This window comes from Symphalangus syndactylus, chromosome 3 (assembly GCF_028878055.3).
Source record: "Symphalangus syndactylus isolate Jambi chromosome 3, NHGRI_mSymSyn1-v2.1_pri, whole genome shotgun sequence".
Taxonomy (NCBI): Eukaryota; Metazoa; Chordata; class Mammalia; order Primates; family Hylobatidae; genus Symphalangus; species Symphalangus syndactylus.
In genome coordinates, this window is record NC_072425.2 from 49,536,782 (window position 1) to 49,554,408 (window position 17,627).

The following is a 17,627-nucleotide window of genomic DNA, read 5'->3' on the forward strand; positions in this document are numbered from 1 at the left end:
GCTGGGAACCCCTCCCTGGCCGCGCAGAAGGGAAAGGGCACTTGTTTGGGTCCTGTGGTCTTCTCTCTACCTCTCTAGGGAAGGAGATTTGAAACTCCTGCACAGTAGGGTAGAACGTTAAATGTTTGCTTTTCCTTCTCTCCAATGAATATCTCTAAAATGAGAAAATCTATTCTAACAAATTCTGTGTTTTTTTTTGTTTTTTTTGTTTGTTTGTTTTGTTTTTTTAATTTTTAGAGTTAAGGTCTTGCTCTGTCTCCCAGGCTGGAGTGCAGTGGAATGATCACATCTCACTGTAGCCTCAAATTCCTGGGCTTAGGTGATCCTCCCACTCAGACTCCTGAGTAGCTGGGACTGCAGGTGTGTACCACCACACCTAGCTAATGTTTAAATTTTTTTGTGGCCGGGCGCAGTGGCTCACACCTGTAATCCTAGCACTTAGGGAGGCCGAGGCAGGCGGATCACAAGGTCAGGAGATCGAGACCATCCTGGCTAACATGGTGAAACACCATCTCTACTAAAAATACAAAAAATTAGCCGAGCGTGGTGGCAGGCGCTTGTAGCCCCAGCTGCTCGGGAGGCTGAGGCAGGAGAATGGCGTGAACCCAGGAGGCAGAGCTTGCAGTGAGCCGAGATCATGCCACTGCACTCCAGCCTGGGCGACAGAGTGAGACTCCGTCTCGGAAAAAAAAAAAATTTTTTTTGTAGAGGTTTTGCTGTATTGCCTCAAATTCGTGGGCTCAGGTAATCCTCCTGCCTTGGCCTCCCGTCGTGCTGGGATTACAGGTGTGGACTGCTGTGCCCAGCCTGTTAATTTCTAACAGTAGTGTTAGGTACCCTCTTATGTGTGTGATTTTCCTGAAAGCATTCACATTTATGCCTTGCTAAATTCCTTGTATCATAACACTCTTTGGCTTCCTCTTTTAGAGTATAATTTTATTCATTGTCCCTGCTAGCCTACTAAGACTATCTATCTTATTTGTTCCTTTTGCCACTTTACTCCTGGAATTCTCTGTAATCTCACACCGAGTCGACACAGACAATGGGTGACATGCCTGTGTCCAGCTCTGTGATTGATGGCTTGGGTGCCAGCTGCTCACTCCTTCCTCACCATGATTCTTACCGACAGAGACCAGACAAAAAAGGCCTGCAGCCAATGGAGGCTCCGGGGTTGGCCACATGAATAGCCTGCAGTGGCCGGTCGGGCCCACACACACCCTCCCTGGTTGTCCTGGTGTTACACAGAGCTGGACCTTGAAGAATCTTAACTCGGGGACAGGGATGTAGATGTAGGTGGCATAAGTAGCCCACCCTGTGATTGAGAAATGCTGTGCCGTGGGTGCCCTGGGTGTTTTTCTCCTCTCTCTACCCACCCTCTCCACCATCACTCAGAATGTGTGATGTCAAATGCGTGGAGACTGGAATAAAACAGCAACCAGAAAGGGTGCATGTGGTGCTGCAGAGCAGGACTTAGACCTCATGGGGCTCCCACCTCAATCCAGACCTTGGAGCCATGAGACACCTTTCAGGTGGCCACATGGGACTGCTTGTGCATTCAGCTACTAGTGGAAGACAGAGGTAAGGACCAGGCCGGTCTCTGATCGTGATCTAGGCATGCTGCCAACCTGGGAGCCGGGAGCGTGAGGGAGCCTCACTGCTCTGTGCGTCTGTCTACCCTGACATGGTGCCTGCAGGGAAGAGGCATGGCAGAGTCCCCTCCTCACTCTGATACAGCCTAACCCAGCCCACAGCCAACTTGGCCGCAAGAGCATCAGCTCTGACCATGTCCTGGGAAAGAGAGACATGTCTCTGTTGCTCAAATGTAGAACATTTAACCACTTGTTCTCAGGGAGGACTGGGGCAGGAGGACAGCAGTGACCAGGGAGGCGAGAACAGTGCTTAGAGCTTGGGAATTCCATGGGCCAGGCAGAGGAACATGGAGGCAGATCCAACAAAGGGGCCAGGAACACTCCTGTTCCAGCCACTGCCCCAGTCCAGGAGGAGAGTTCTCATCTAATGTGATCTCAGGCCGGTCTGTTCCATCCTCTCCAAGGGAGATGTTCACCTGCTGAGACCGACACTGCACACAATTAGTGGGCCCTTATCTCGGGCAAATTCTACCCTTAAAACAAGTACTGCAACTCCCATTTGCCAGTGTGGCGAGGGGATAGCTTTGTAAACGCTTTAACTTTCTGGCATTGACGCACCCATGATGACAGCAGCTCATTAAAAATTCGTAGTTGCTGAAATATCCACCCGAACTTTGTGTCTTGTCAGAAGGGAAACAGCCCATGTTTCTGCCTGCGTCCTACCCTCCACCTTTTTCTCCGTGTCTCAGAAGGGAGGGAGGTGTGCCACCGCATCCTGCCACGTTCCTGCTGGTCATGGCCGCAATCTTCCTTCCTCAGTGCCTGTCCTCACTGAACGTACCTGGATTAAAGATTCCGATGTCCAAAGGCCTCAGGCCTCACAGGGGTCCTGAGAGGCACTCTTTCGATGTCCTGTTATGGTGCAGAGTGGCGTTTGGACAGGCTTTCTGAGTCTAAATTGTATTCCTTGTAGGTTGCACTTCGGTGGATAAGTACAATTTAAGCCAACTGTTGGCAAACGTTAAAGTTGCTTTAAAAACCCAAAGGAAGAAGAATTCAAGTTGCCAGCTGCCATGTGTTCTGACTGTGTTCCAGGTCCCGCGGAGGTGCCTTTGAGAGCTGGTTCCTGTTCATTCACTTCGGAAGATGGGCTGAGATGGTGGCAGAACAGTTACTGATGTCGGCAGCCGAACCCCCCGCGGCCCTGCTGTGGCTCTTGGCCTTCTACTACGGCCCCCGTGATGGAAGGCAGCAGAGAGCACAGACTATGGTGGGTAGCAGGCCCCACTGCATGTGTTTGGGGTGGGCTCTGGGGGGCCGAGAGGAGCCTGCAGAGAGAGGCTCTGTTGTGGGCTTGGCTCCCATGACACTTGAGCTCTGCCCACAGATGGCATATGTCGTGGCAACCTGCAGGCATGGTGACCTCCAGCCTTGTGGTTAGAGGCGTTCTCCTGCCCCCACCGAGGTGGCCAGAGACAAGATGCTGCCAGCCCATTCTCCTGCAAAACGAAGACCCTTCTTCCCCGAGGTCATTTGAGCTGTTATTGCTCAGCTGCCATATCTGCCCCAGGGTCATGTCCTCCAAGGCGTGCCCTGCAGAGGCAGGCTGTTCTGAGGGGTGTGCCGGCAGCAGAGCCTGGCCACAGCCAGGGCCCTGTCTCGCTCCCCAGCAGCCCGGCCGGGGCTTGCTTCCATCTTGACTGTCTCCTTTCTTGGATCAGTCAACAGATCCTCACATTACTGTCTTTGTTTACATCTCTTACTAAAGTAATCACATGATATTAACCACTTTGCTTCTGAAAAAGAAGTTGGTCATTTCCTAAATAACAGAGCAGCTAAGTATGGGACTGGATAACTGTCTGTGGCAAAGACAGTTGTTATTTTATGTGGAATATAATAATTACAGGAAGCAACGCTTTGATTAAAGGCATTGGCACCTCCCTTGCAAGCATGGATTTTCTAGGTTCTTAAAACTTCAACTGCCAGTGCTCTGTGCTGATCTTAGTAGTTAAAGAGGACAAGGCTCATTTTGTATGGAGCACTGCTCCTCTTGGCTTTGACATTTTCTGTTGTTTGAAAACACACGGACTAATAAAGATGTCTGCGTATTTTGTTTAAAGGCTTGCGTGGCATAGGAAAGAAAAATAGTTTCAGATTTTAAAAAGTTGAAATTTGGTGATTATTTTGGATCAGAAATAAAGCTTTGTGAAAAAATTGTCATAACCCACATATGTATTTGAGGATTGCTGTCTGATTAAAAAGAAAGCTTTTTATTTCTTCCCCTTTAAAAGATCACGTTAAACTAATTAAGGAAAATCCTGGTTGATGTTTTTTAACAGTAATAAGATGTACGGGGCACACATGGTTTTTAAAGCCCTTTTATATTCTGTCTTATTTGATTTTGTATAAGCTAAGTTGGTAGATACGTGTTCAATTCCATCACAGTCAAAAGGTTACTGACAGAGAGTCACTTTTGAAGTATAAAGAAATAAATTAAATAACACTTAATTTCTAGAAAGTTCTACATTGGCACATCTTCTCCTAGCTAACTTGGTCCTTTTTTAAGAAAAGATAAAACCCTTGCGTAGTTCTCCCTCAGGGGATGCCTAGGATTTTGGATGAGAACGTATTGGCTCAATGTGAGTGGGGCAGTGGCAGGCATCCGTTTCCCTTCCCCCCATTCTGTCACAGGTGCCCATCTGCCTGGCAGTTCAATCCAGTGCTCATGTTGGTGACTCCAGAGCCCCTTTCTCGCTGGTGCCTGCCTGAGGCATTGGTGTATGTGGCGTCCTGGGAAGGGGATTTTAGTTTAATGAATGATACGTACCTCTTGTTTTCCTGGGTTTTGTGAGCTTTAATCCCTTGATGGTCTGTTGGGGGGCTTGAGAGACAAACTGTGAACTGTGTTAGAAAGCATGATTCTTATGCGATTGAATTGAAATTAGCAGTATCTGTGCATTTGTGCATTTATTTAAAAAGGCACAATTAAATCAGCTGGTGGCGTATCCCCGCATCGTGTGCTGGGCCTGGCGTCACAGCCTCTGTGACCATCCTTGAGGTGAAGAACATGGGTGCAAAGAGCAAGCATGTCCCCGCCCAGGATGTGTCCAGCCTGTGAGAAGGCCTGTCCCACTCATGGGCAAGCCACCCGTTCCACCAGCAGCCAGAGTTCATCTCCTTTTGCCAACTGAATCAGATCACAACAAAATAAACAAAAAAAAAGTCTGTTTAGATACCCTTAAGAATCAGTAAGGTACAATGATGCCTAGAGAAAAAAAGGAAAAAAAAAATCAGGCAAGGGTTCATACCCTTTAACCCTGTGGTTCCACTTCTAGGAATTACCCTAGGGAATAGAGATCCATGCAAAGGCTTATGTATAAGAATATTCAGCACAGCATTGTTCATAAATACAACAATGGGAAATGGCCTAAACTTTCAATAGTAAGGCTACTGGCCAAATAAATTGTGGTATATCCTAACCATGGAATATCATTCTGTTACATACCATGAAAAATCATGCTCTTGGACGGGTGTGGTGGTTCATGCCTGTAATCCCAGCACTTTGGAAAGCCGAGGCGGCTGGATCACTTGAATCCATGAGTTTGAGACCAGCCTGGGCAACACAGACCCCTGTCTCTACAAAAAAATAAAGAAATTAGCCAGGTGTGGTAATGTGTGCCTATAGTCCCAGCTACTCGGGAGGCTGAGATGGAAGGATCGCTTGAGCCCAGGAGGCAGAGGTTGCAGTGAGTAGAGATTGCGCCACCGCATTCCAGCCTGGGTGACAGAGCAAGGCTCTGTCTCCAAAAAAAAAAAAAAAAAAAAAAAGGTCTTGAAGAGCATGTTCTATAGATACAGTGAAGTGAACTGCTTATAGTACATTATGGAGAGAAAAATGAAAGATACAAGGCATTATGTGTAGTGAATGGTCTCAGTGTGTAGAAAAAAAAGACAAGAAATATATAAACAGAATTATTAACAGTGAGTCTTTTTGGATGGTAGAGTTATACATCATTTTAATGGTTTTTCTTTTTTCAAATTTTCCATAGTAAGCATATATAAGTTTTTATAATGCAGGATAAAAAATACTTTAAAAAGAAAAGAAAGCTTTTATCTTTCTCCTGAAAAACTTAGGATGTGTTTAAAGTTATTGGTGTTCAAGTGGAAGCCCATGAGCACAGACGGCCTCTGAAGGGAAAGACAGTCTGGGACAGACAGAAAGGAAGACAGACCCCATCTTAGGGATTATTGGACAAGGGCAGAAAGTCGGTTGTGGGTCAAGAGAAAAAACAGATATAAAGGCTTATCTGTTTTTTGCAAAAAACCCTGACATTTTTGCAGACCCAGTTAGATGGCAGAATGGCCTTGGGCTCCCGTAGACACCATCAGACCCGGCAGGCTGGGCCGGCTGAGGGGCAAGGTGGGCAGAGCGAGGCCTGCCCTGCTGGAGCGCTGCCGCTCCCTGTGGAAGAGCCCGATGGTGCAGTTTCTCACGGTCTTGTATTGTGGTCAGAGGAGCTCACACAACACGCCCAGTGTACTGGAGTTTATGACAGACTTCATTGAATGAGGCCTTGACTTCCAGGGAAAAAAAACGCCTCACACAAAATCCATAAAATCGGTCATGGGAATTCTCAGAATAGGCCTAAGTATTCTTTCAGAAGTGATGGAACATAGCTGTTCATGAGTTCCATGTGGCATTTGGAGCTATGGCCTTTTAGTTTTTGCTTTGCTTTCCAAGTCACGACTGGGTGTACCATTCTTGTAGCAAGCAGAAACATCTCAGCATGGGATAAGTATTTTTTATGCAAAAACAACCTGCAGACTTATAATTACCATTATTATGTGGGTTCCACAGACTTGTGACCTCTGTTTGAACATTAAACACATATAAACAGATTGTTCCAGCATGTAAAACAAATGTGTTCTTGTGTGTGCATGCATGTGTGTATGACCGTGCTTGTGTACACATGTGTGCATGTGTGTGTGTTCCCCCCCACCCCCTGCCCTGACCCCCAGTATAGCAAGAAGCAAAGGCAAGCCTGCATTCGTATGGGAACACTGGCTCAGCGGAGGTCTGACTGCGTGGGGCTTTAATTGATTTGTGGCTGTGATAGGCGAGTCTTCAAGGAGCCTTTTGTTCTTTTTCCCCACAATATAAAAATCTGACTACATTCTGTTGAGAACTTTTCTCTGTTTCCTTTTATACAAAAAAAGGTCAATTCCTGGCATGGTGCCCTGATTGCTTGGTGAGCAAGACGAAAGGAAGTCAAGAAATTTCCATTCCGCCCATTTGGGTTTGTGTGGAATTGAGTGTAAACTCGGCCGCTGCCTAGCTCCCTCTCTCAGGGGCCAGTCCTTACCCCTTTCTGGGGGTTGCTTCAAAGCAAATAAATAAATCCTAGAAGTATGTCTGTCCTGCCTCTTCCTAACCTCTCCCCTGTGAAATGCTATTTCCCAGGTCCAAGTGAAGGCCGTGCTGGGCCACCTCCTGGTGATGTCCAGAAGCAGCAGCCTCTCAGCCCAGGATCTGCAGACAGTAGCAGGACAGGACACAGACACAGACCCCAGAGCTCCTGCACAACAGCTGATCAGGCACCTTCTCCTCCACTTCCTGCTCTGGGCTCCTGGAGGCCACACGATCGCCTGGGATGTCATCACCCTGGTAAGTCTCCCTGTGGTCCACCATCCTAGTACTCATTTCTGCTGCAGGTGAGAGGGTTAGAGGTGGGTTACCTGTCCCAGGGTCTGGCCTCTGCACAGTGTGTGTACCAGGATGCTGCCCAGCACAGATAAATGGTCAAGGAGTTTGACAGCTGGGATGGACCCCAGAGCCTGCCCTCTCCAGCACCTTTATGTCATAGAAGAGAAAACAGAGGCTCAGAGACAGGAGATGCCATCTCCTGGGCCCACGGCCCACAGCTTGCTGCCAGAGCCTGCAGTAGAAGCCAGGTCTCCTGTCCCCCTACGTACATTTCTTTCCATCGCAGCGTGCTGCTCTCCTCCTCCTCACGGAAAGAAATAAGGCCACAATGAGAATGTGCTTGCAAAGCAACCACAATGCTATTCACTGCAACAGTGCAAAGAATTGTGTTAATCTTTAAAAAATTGGTTTATTACAAAGAAATCCTTCCGGAAGCCCACTTGACTTAAGGGGTAAAAAATGGTCCAAGTCAAAAGTGAGCACTCTTTGTGACATTAGATTTGGCAATGATTTCTTGGATATGATACCAAAGGCACAGCGATGAAAGAAAACAATACATAAATTGGACTTTATGAAAATTAAAAGCTTTTGTGCATCAAATGATACTGTCAAGAAAGTGAAAACACAATTCACAGAATGGGAGAAAAATATTTGGAAATAATATATGTGATTAGAGTTTAGTGTTCAGAATACATAAAGAATTCTTATAACTCAACAACAAAAAGATAAACAACCCAGTTCAAAAATGGGTGAAGGACTTGAACAGACATTTCTCCAAAGAAGATGTACAAATGGCCAGTAGGCATGTGGGGAAATGCTCACAGAAAGGGCATGAGTGGTCAGGGAAAGGCAAAGTGCAGCAAGATGCACCGCACAGCCATCAGGATGGCTGTCAGCAAGGAGAGAAAAGAAACGCCCATGACGATGCGCGGGAACCGGAACACTCATATGCTTCCCGGTGGGGACGTTAACGTCGTGCAGCTACTGTGGAGAAGAATGGGGTGGTTCCTCAAACAGCCAAACTGGGAATTACCATGTGGCAGGCGGTTCTCCTAGGTCTATACCCCAGAGAGCCGAAAGCAGGGGCTGGAGGGCCATCTGGCCCAGTGCTCAGGGCAGCACTATTCTCAGCAGCCAGCAGGCAGAGATGGCCCAAACGCCTGTAGAGGGACAAGCAATGCACTGTGTGATCTGTACCCATGAAAGAGTACCGTTCAGCCTGAAGATGGAAGGAGGTTCTGACAGTGCTGCAACATGAATGAACCTGGAAGACACTGTGCTATTGAAATAAGCCAGAAACAAGGATGTTGTATGAGTCACTTAGGTGAGGCACCTGGAAGAGTCAAGCCCAGGGAGAGGAAGTACCAGAGTTTCCCAGGGCGGAGGGTGGGGAGTCAGTGTGGGGATGATGGAAAGGGGCAGGAGACGGCCGGTGCTGATGGCTGTGCAACACTGTAAACATACCACCGAATTACAAAAATGGGTAAAACAGCACATTTTATGTATATTTTACCACAATTTAAAAAAATACTCATCTCAGAAAAAGCACCAGCATGCTGGCTCTGGGAATTTTTAAATTTTATTTGTACTTTTGTTGACATATACATACAGAAAATACACAGCTTGATGAATTTCACAAACCAACAACACCTGTGCAGCCAGCAACCAACTCAAGAGAGGAATATTCCCAGTCCCCAGAGGCCCCTCCTGCTCCCGTCCAGGCCGGGCCTGACTGAAACGTGAATGTCCATGTGCAGACATTCACATGTCATTCATAAAAGTCCCCGTAACAAATGACCCACCTGCCAAGAACCAGGGCCAGGAGGTTGTCTCCATCCTGGTAGGACAGTCCTGTGGAGCGGGCCCAGGCTGTGCCTCCCAGGTGCTGGTGTCTCAGCTAAGACGGATCCCAGTCCTGAGCGCAGCCCAGGGCTGAAGACGACTGGCTGCCACATGCCAGGTGCCATCTCTTTGGGCCTGGCCCCAGCACAGTGAGAATGCTTTCGAGAATCTATTGTGTACTCTTATAAAATGCACACCTGCAACAATGCGGCCCAACCTAGAGGGCTTTATGCTGAGCAAAATAAGCCAGACGCGAGAGACAAATGCATGCTCTCACCTATGGGTGGGATCTAAAAAGTAGAACTCGCAGAAACAGTGGGAAGGTGCTTATGGGGGGCTGGGGGAGTGGCAGTGGGGAGATGGTCAGCCCTGCCCTGTGACAAGGACAATTCCAGCTCAGGCACTTCCTCCCCAACCCTGTGGCCCGTGTGAGTGGAGAAGCTGCCCAGGGCCTGAGCTTGGCTTGCTTAGCAGCGGGGGTCAGCATGGGAGTTTGGTGGCTCCAGCCCTGCCCACAGGGTATGAGAGAAAATCACCCAGAGCAAGCACCCTAGAGACACCCAGGTCTCTGTTTCGGTTATCCTGATACCACGTTTCCGTCTACTCGGAGGAAACTTTCAGTCCACATTCAAAGCAGATTGCCCTCAAGACTGGGCCCAGAGACACTGCTGGGAGTAAGAGGCCAGATGCTGCAAGGCTCAGCCTGCGTCCTGTGCTGGGCAGCCCATCCTGACACGTGGTTCAGCCCCTTCTGCTGATCCACATGGGAACCCGCAAGAGTGCGGAGGGCCCCAGTGCTTTGTCATCACATCCCCCAAGTCAGTTCCGCCACAGAGAAGACACACACAGCAGAAGCTCATTACCGGAGCAGACGCCAGTGTGGCGCTCATGCACTGACTCCGTCAGGGGTGGATGCTGGCCATCTGGGCACCCATCGTGGTGAAAGCGCCTCCTGGGTGCTGTCTTTTCGGATGTTTTGAAACCATCTTTATTGACACATCAGTCTTCCTAATGAGAAGCCTTCGCTGCGGTGGCCGCATGGCATTGAGGGCCTCCGGGGAAGGATCCCTCCCACCACACCTGCCTCTCCTGGCCTTTGTCAGTTCCTCTGCCAACAGCACCTTGGAAAGGGCCGGGTCTGCTTGGCCCACGAGCAGGTGGTGGCCAGATGGTTGCTTTGGTGGGACGGCCTTTCCCTCTTGCAGCTTGGGTCTCTCCACCCTCAGGACCAAGCACAGCCACCTCCCGGCTGGTCCCAGGCTCTGCCCTCTGTCTTGGCATCCAGATTTGGAGAGCGGTGCCAGCTCAAGGCAAAGGCCTCTGTCTCTCTTCAGAGCCCTTGCACCCTGTTGGAGATGGCTTGAGCGAGTGGCTCCATCTGACCTAAGGACGCACTGGTCCTGCAGCCCCATCTGCCCACAGCCTGCCTCCTGTGTGGCCTCTGCTGTGAGCTCTGCACAGTGGGCTCTTCTCCAGGCACCTGGAGGTCCACTCCCTGGCTGTCCTGGAATCCTCTTCTCTGACTTTGGCCCTCCGATTTTCCCCAGAACTCCATCCACGAGGCCCTGCCCAACATCCCTACGGTTCTCTTGCCTCTCTGGCTCCTGGCCTCTCGCCAGGCACTCCTCTGCCTTGCCCCAGCCATCCACTTGCTCCCTCACTTGTGTCTGCAGGAGGCCGGCACAGAGCAGGGGACTGCGTGGAGTCCACCCCTGGGGCTCCACCTCCTGTCCTGGCCTGGATTCACACTTCTCTCTCTCCTGCCTCCTGCTGCTGGGCCACAGCAACAACAGCAAGAGTTAGCAAGATTCCGAGATGCAGAATTCAATTCTGTAGTCGTTGAACTCAAAATGAATTGAACCCACTCTTGGCGCACCAGCCAAGGCCAGCAGGGAGGCAGGTTTTCCAGGCGGCTGCAGGGCTGCGAATTTTTGCATGTGACTAGAGAACTGGGAAGGGGCCCACCCGGGAGTGTTGATGTGTAAGGAAGATGCAAGGTTGGATTTGTAATGACAACTCAGCCTTTCTTCAGACATGGCCAAGCCCATCAGCATGGGCATGGTCAGCCCCTGAGCAGGGGACGGTCCTCCAGGAGCTCAGGGCCTGGGTGGTATATTAACTCTGAAAGGGGTCCACACCAGGCTCACATTGTTTCCTTGATGAAGGACAGGCTGCATCTGCCAAAGGCCATCAGCATTATGTGCTTGTCATTTCTGAGTAAAAACCAAGTGATAGCAATACAGATGCCCAGGGACACACTGGCACGCGCCGGGGCTACATCCGGAGCCCCCGTGCTGGCTGCACTGACCCTGGCGGGCTCGTTGCAGGCCGGCTGCAGGCCCTGTGTGCTGCCAGCGGGGGCCAAGGAGAGCGAACGTCATGGTCCGCCCCACGTCGTTTACTCTTAGCTCTGCGTCCCCACGCTGCCATTCACACAGTGCGCATGCGACAAGAGGCTCCCTTTAGTGGTGGTCAGGAGGTGGAAGGCCCAGTTCTGACGGGTGTCCTGGGCTGTTGGACCTGAGGCAGTAAAACCAGAATAGTCCCGGGAAAACCAAGGCAGTTGTTCACCCTCCCAGAATGGCCCAACTCTTCCAGGGGAAGCTGACCTTGGGCTGCTCTGGCTAATTAAACATTTGCGGGTTCTGTATAAACTGACACACACTAAGTGAATATATTGGTTACTCTTTCAAAAACTTAAGCCTTCTTAATACTGCTTGTGTTTAAAAAACCATCAATTCCCCACACAGCTAAATTGTAAGATTCTCACCCTTTCCTTTTTTCTTAACCGAAGTTTTTAGGAAAATACTTACTTACAGGCACCAACAAGTACGAATGCCTTTAGTCTGTGTCTCCTGCTCTCCCTCAAGAATCAGGTGTTAAAACCTTAGAGGCCTATTAAAAAGCAAGTAGGTCCGGTTGCTAGCCCAGGGATGCCAGGGGCTGTTTCTGTGAAAACAGGTGGTATTTTCCAATTCTCATATTCGTGTGAGCCTTTTGCAGAAAGTCAAGCCACAGCATGCTTATTTGCCTTTGTTCCCCACAGCCGATCATCCCACAACTTGTGACTGGCATTCCGAGAAGCACTTCTGATTGCAAGCAGCACTTGTTTGTGGCCTTTATGAGTCTAAGGCTGTTGGCAGCTGAGCTCAATGCGAGGAGGCTTGTTAGGAAATGGCACCGCTCACTGTGTAGCCAGCCTTGGAGACAGACTTGCTGTGCTAATCATCTTGCAAATAAGAGCCCCTAGTGCTTTACTTTGGAACTGATGGAAATGCGGGATAGGGCTTCTTTCAGGGACTGGGTGGTTATGGTCTGGACAAAGGACAAATCTGTCTGGAAAGTGTTTTAATTTGCCTTCTCTTCTGTCCTGATTGCAGATGGCTCACACTGCTGAGATAACTCACGAGATCATTGGCTTTCTTGACCAGACCTTGTACAGATGGAATCGTCTTGGCATTGAAAGCCCTAGATCAGAAAAACTGGCCCGAGAGCTCCTTAAAGAGCTGCGAACTCAAGTCTAGAAGGCACGCAGGCCGTGTGGGTGCCCAGCGAGAGGGATCAGGCTCACCAGGGCCACAGGACAGGTGATGACCTGTGGCCACGCATTTGTGGAGTAAGTGCCTTCTTTGGGCTGTGAGAATGAGCTGTACACATCTTGGGATGATCTGCTAGTATCTTATTTTACAAAATGCAGAGCCAGGTCCCTCAGCCCAGACTCGGTCAGACATGTTTACTAACGACTCAAGTGAGCCTTTGGCGCTCCTGGTGCCCGCCCGGCCAGACCATCAGCTTGAGAATTACTATAGCAAAGGCTTGGGTGGGAGAACAGGTTTCTAGTTTTTACCCAAGATGCGCATCTATTATTTAAAAATTCAAAGTCTTAGAACCAAGAATTTGGTCATGAACCATTAAAGAATTTAGAGAGAACTTAGCTCTTTTTAGACTCTTTTTAGGAGTCAGGGATCTGGGATAAAGCCACACTGTCCTGCTGTATGGAGAAATTCTTCAAGGGGAGTCAGGGTCCCCCAGGCTTCCCTTGTGTCTCCCTGGACCTGCCCGACAGGCCACAGGAACAGACAGCACACCCAAGTCCGGGCCTCCTGCACACTCTTTCCACTCTGTATTTGCTAAATGCTGACTGCTACCAAAAGGCCCCTGGGACATCAGAGGAGCCGGCAGGTGAAGGTAGAGGATGTGTTCCAGAAACATTAGAAGGCAGGATTAATTCAGTTCTCTTGTTAAACGGAAATGGGAATTGGAAATTCCTGATAAAGAATTGGCCTGGCTGGGCACAGTGGCTCACACCTGTGATCCCAGCACTTTGGGAGTTCCAGACTGGCCTGGCTAACATGGCAATACCCTATCTCTACTAAAAATACAAAAATTCTCAGGGTGCAATGGCGTGCACGTGTAATCCCAGCTATTCAGGAGGCTGAGGCCTGAGGATCGCTTGAATCCAGGAGGTGGGAGTTGTAGTGAGCCGAGATCATGCCACTGCACTCCAGCCTGGGCAACAGAGCGAGACCCTCTCTTAAAAAAAGGCATTGTTAGTGTAATCTCAAGGGTAACATTTATTTCATGTCAGTAGAAGATGCTTTTTCCTTTCAGGGACATTCTGGAATTGTATTGGTTGTACATTCTTTTGTGTCTATTCTGTTTGTCAAGTGAGTCAAGACTTGCTTTTGTCTATTTTGATTTATGTGTATTAGTCTGAGTCTTGGCTCCGTTTTGAGGTATGAGCAAAGTTTTTGCTGGATTAGAAGTTAACCTTTAGGGAAATTCCTTTTTTCGGTATGTGGCAATGCTAATAAATAGATCCACCTGAAGATCTGGAAAATTCCAGGAACTTTTCACCTGAGCCTTTCTTCTCAGAAATGCTGCAGTCAGAAGGGTGTGCTGGTAAAATATTTTTGTGGCAGCCAAAATATCATTGCTTTCATATAACACGCTTCGTGCCATCATGATCCTTGCCTTCATATAACAAACATGCTTCGTCAGAAGTGCTGGGGTTGAAAAAGGAGCTGCATGCTTCACTGGAGTTGAGGGCCTCTCTCCTGTTCTGACTTTGAGCCAGAACTTGTGGCTGGGCCATGGAAGCTGTGACTCCTCTGTGGACATGGTGGCAGCAGGGAACCGCTAGAGAGAGGGGCCACTGGGACCAGGCCTCCTGTTGTGGAGGGATTCCTGGGACAGTCCTCCACCCTGTCCTGTGGTCCTGTGTACAGGGTTGGCCTCTCCCTCCTCCCCTGCCAGGCCTCTGCCCATGCCCCTTCCTTCCTTCTCCACCTGGGACTGGTGAAGCTAGGCGTCTGGAAGACTTCTTCCTAGCCTGGAAGCCCTGACCTCGGCCTGTCTGCAGAATCTCCCAGTTCCTTCACAGCTGCCGAGTCCTCTCGCAGGCATGGTGGAGGCGGCCTTGCCAGTGGTCCTTTCCAGGGGTTCCTGGGTGGGAGGACTGTCCCTCTGGGGACGTGGCACTGAGGTGCCTGCTGGCTTCATGTGGCCCTTTGCCCTTTCCCGGCCTGAGAGATGCTCAAAGGTGGGGAGCCAGGGGAGCCACCCCTCGGCCATTCCCTCCACCTCCAGGACAGGTGGTGGCCGGGCAGGTGCTCTTAAGCCCACCTCCTCCTCCTGTTGCCTTCGATTTCGGCAAAGTCTAGGCAGGTGCCACCGGGAAGGAACGGCGTCCGAGATGCTGGGCAGGGACGCGGCGTAGCCGAGGAGGCCTTGACGGCGCTGGCGGGGCCGGGGCACAGGGGCAGCCGCAGGGAGGCAGGGATGCCAAGGCCTGAAGCCACCCTGGAAGGAACTGGACCGAGGTCTTCAGAGGTGCGACAGGGCCCGGAATCTGACCTTACCCTAGCAGGACTTTTTCTAGACTCTCCCTGATAGTTTTTGATAAAGCATGCTGGTAAAACCACTACCCTCAGAGAGAGCCAAAAATACAGAAGAGGCGGAGAGCGCCCCTCCAACCAGGCTGTTATTCACCTGGACTCCGTGACATCTGTGGAATTTTTTAGCTCTTTAAAATCTGTAATTTGTTGTCTATTTTTTCATTCTAAATAAAACTTCAATTTGCACCTAATGTTGTATCCATTAAATATTACAATCCTTCTCTCAAGAAAAAGCTCCCCCGATGGCCCCAAACAGTGGAAGCTTCGGGCCTCACAAAACCTAGATGTGCCCTGGAAAAGACCGAGGATGGCTTAGCCTCTGGGCCTGGGAACCTTGCTACCAAATACCTAAAAACTAAGGGTCCTGTCACCAAGGAGGAAGCGGGAGGACAAAGGTAGGCATCCGGCAGGGCCTGCTAAAATCAGGTTACATGCGTTTCATATCTGTTTTTTCTCTAAGCCAGGCTTGACCATAAGCCTCACTTGAATTGTTCTGTCTCTTCCCTGATCCCCGAAGCTGAAGGCTTCGTCCCACCAGCATAGCCCACCCACTCTTGCTTGCTCTGTTGTTTCACAGGCTGCTGTCCCCTCGCTCTCCAGCCCCACAGGCCCCTCTGGGAGGTATGAGTGATGCGGCCAAGGCAAGCAGTGCTGTGGCCACCCCCAGGACCCCCGCTCCAGTGGGGTTTCCAGCGCTCCCCATGCTTCCGGACATGGGAGACTAGGGCCCCTCCCGGGGTCAGGAGGGCATCTGAGGGAGCAGACAGACAGGAAATGCTAAGACACTCCTGAGGAGCCGCTTACTGGAGCAGCCATGGTTGGCAGGGTTTTGTGGTTTGTTCTTCACCCTGTCCTGCCTGGTGTCTTAAGTGTTGGGACAAGGTGCTAGGACAGAAATGGGAGCTAGTCCAGGGGATGGGAGGAAGCCGAGTTTTCTGTTGAAGTGGAGAAGTTACGAACAGGCCTTGACAGGGAAGGTGGAGAAGAAGGGACCTTGGTGAGCCTGGCAGAGTGAATCCACCCGAAACGCAGGAAAGTGAAAACCGAGCCTGGCCTTACGCTGCCCAGAGGACAGCGGATGCGCTGGAGGATTTGCACAGTGGGAGCAAATGTGAAGAATGTTCTCCTTATTCAACAAGGAATCCAAAATTGTTTTGCTTTCCAAGGAAGAAGAGAAACAGAGTTCCCCGTGCTTCTCCCCTAGCCTTTTTCTTCCTCTGTTTCCAGCCCAGGACCACCTCCCCCAGCCCAGGGGCTCAGGTGCTAAAGTTCTTCCCTCTGCCAAACGTTGGGAAATCCATAGATTTTGTCCAAAAATCCTAAGTCATTAATCATCGCTAAGCCATTTTACAACCAAAGAACGAAAATTAAGATACAGTAAGTACATAACGTGTCTTCAAGCCTCCTCCTAAAATCCAGTTCCACAATTTGTTTATACCATGGGTCCAAATCACACCCCTCAAGCCCGAACTGGTAACAAAGAGAGCTCATAGCAAAGGCCTTCCCTCCCGCTCCTGTCATGGTATCTTACTGCACTTGCTGTTCTGGGCGGGGAATTTGTACACCCAGGACTTTTGGTTGCAAGCAACAGAAATGTGCACTGATTGCTGAAAGTAAAGGGGAACTGATGAAAAAGGTATTGGGCCGACAAGGCCTGGTGTGAGCCAGCCAGTAGCAGTCCCAGCCTTGCTTCAGATGCTCTGGCAAGGCCAGTCCTGCTGCCCAGCCTTTCCGGACCCCACTCCAGCCAGGAGAAAGGCCCTTGTGCCCACTCCTTTCCGTGCTCCCGCCCAGGTGCATTGGATGGAGGAGCCTGGGTCAAAGGCCTGCCAGGGATGCTGGGAAAGCACACATCTGGCTTCAGCTTCTGTAACGTTGTTGGGTACCTTGGATACCACCAAAGGCATCACCCAACTACAGGAAGGGGCCAGACACTGAGCAGATGGAGACAATAAAAATGTCTCCAGTTCATTACAGCATCTATACTTTAGCCTATGCCAGAGCATTTTAGAAGGTTGCATCCCATGAAACAGCCCAGCAGCCAGCACCAGAAGAACAGGCAGAGGCGAGCATTTTCAGAAAGACATTTTGTAGGCACCCAAATCTGGGTTTCTTAAATGCAGCACCATGAGCACTTTGGACCAGATGCCTCCCTGTTGTGGGGGTGTCCTGTGCACTGCAGGGTGTTGGCAGCATCCTGGCTTCCACCACCAGGTGCCAGTGCACCCCTTCTACCAGTGGTGACAAAACTTTCTCCAGACATTGCCCAATCCCCTTCCAACCGAGGGCACTGCTGTAACTGCTGGCCTTTCCCTCTGGAACGACATCCTGGACACAGACACTAACGGTTGTAGACACAGAATTAGAGAATAGACAACCTGATTCCAACATTCATATGGACAGTAAACGTTCATGAACAGCCAGGCAAGCTCTGAAAGTGAAGCGTCGTGAAGCGTCATGAAGCGTACTGCGCACTGACACATACTTTGGTGTGAGGTTCTCATGAAGGGAAACGTGGGTGGGGCTGAAAGGGCCCCCACGGCTGCAGCCAGCGGCCAGCTTTCAGGCCTCATGGGCCGACCTCCTCCCAGCTCA

General features: G+C 50.1%; 2 protein-coding genes across 11 annotated transcripts in view; one reads left to right on the plus strand and one right to left on the minus strand.

The window, feature by feature from the left end:
* The window catches only part of FANCC (FA complementation group C), a 226,300-nt gene that overhangs the window by 206,266 nt on the left and 2,407 nt on the right, over positions 1-17,627 (plus strand). For 8 of the 10 annotated variants that reach the window (XM_055271845.2, XM_063636219.1, XM_063636217.1 and 5 more), the window contains 3 exons: positions 2,685-2,859; positions 7,051-7,254; positions 12,516-15,223. In XM_055271845.2, coding sequence (XP_055127820.1) covers positions 2,685-2,859; positions 7,051-7,254; positions 12,516-12,659 — 523 coding nt within the window. In that variant the 3' untranslated portion in view covers positions 12,660-15,223. Of the gene's footprint in view, positions 1-2,684; positions 2,860-7,050; positions 7,255-12,515; positions 15,224-17,627 lie in introns of those variants that run through there. The other 2 variants (XR_008656597.2, XR_010120015.1) reach the window with 1 other exon arrangement.
* Positions 4,540-17,627, minus strand: part of AOPEP (aminopeptidase O (putative)) — a 395,241-nt gene continuing 382,153 nt past the window's right edge. The window contains exon 16 of the mRNA XM_055271838.2: positions 4,540-5,225. Coding sequence (XP_055127813.1) covers positions 5,130-5,225 — 96 coding nt within the window. The 3' untranslated portion in view covers positions 4,540-5,129. The remainder of the gene's footprint in view (positions 5,226-17,627) is intronic.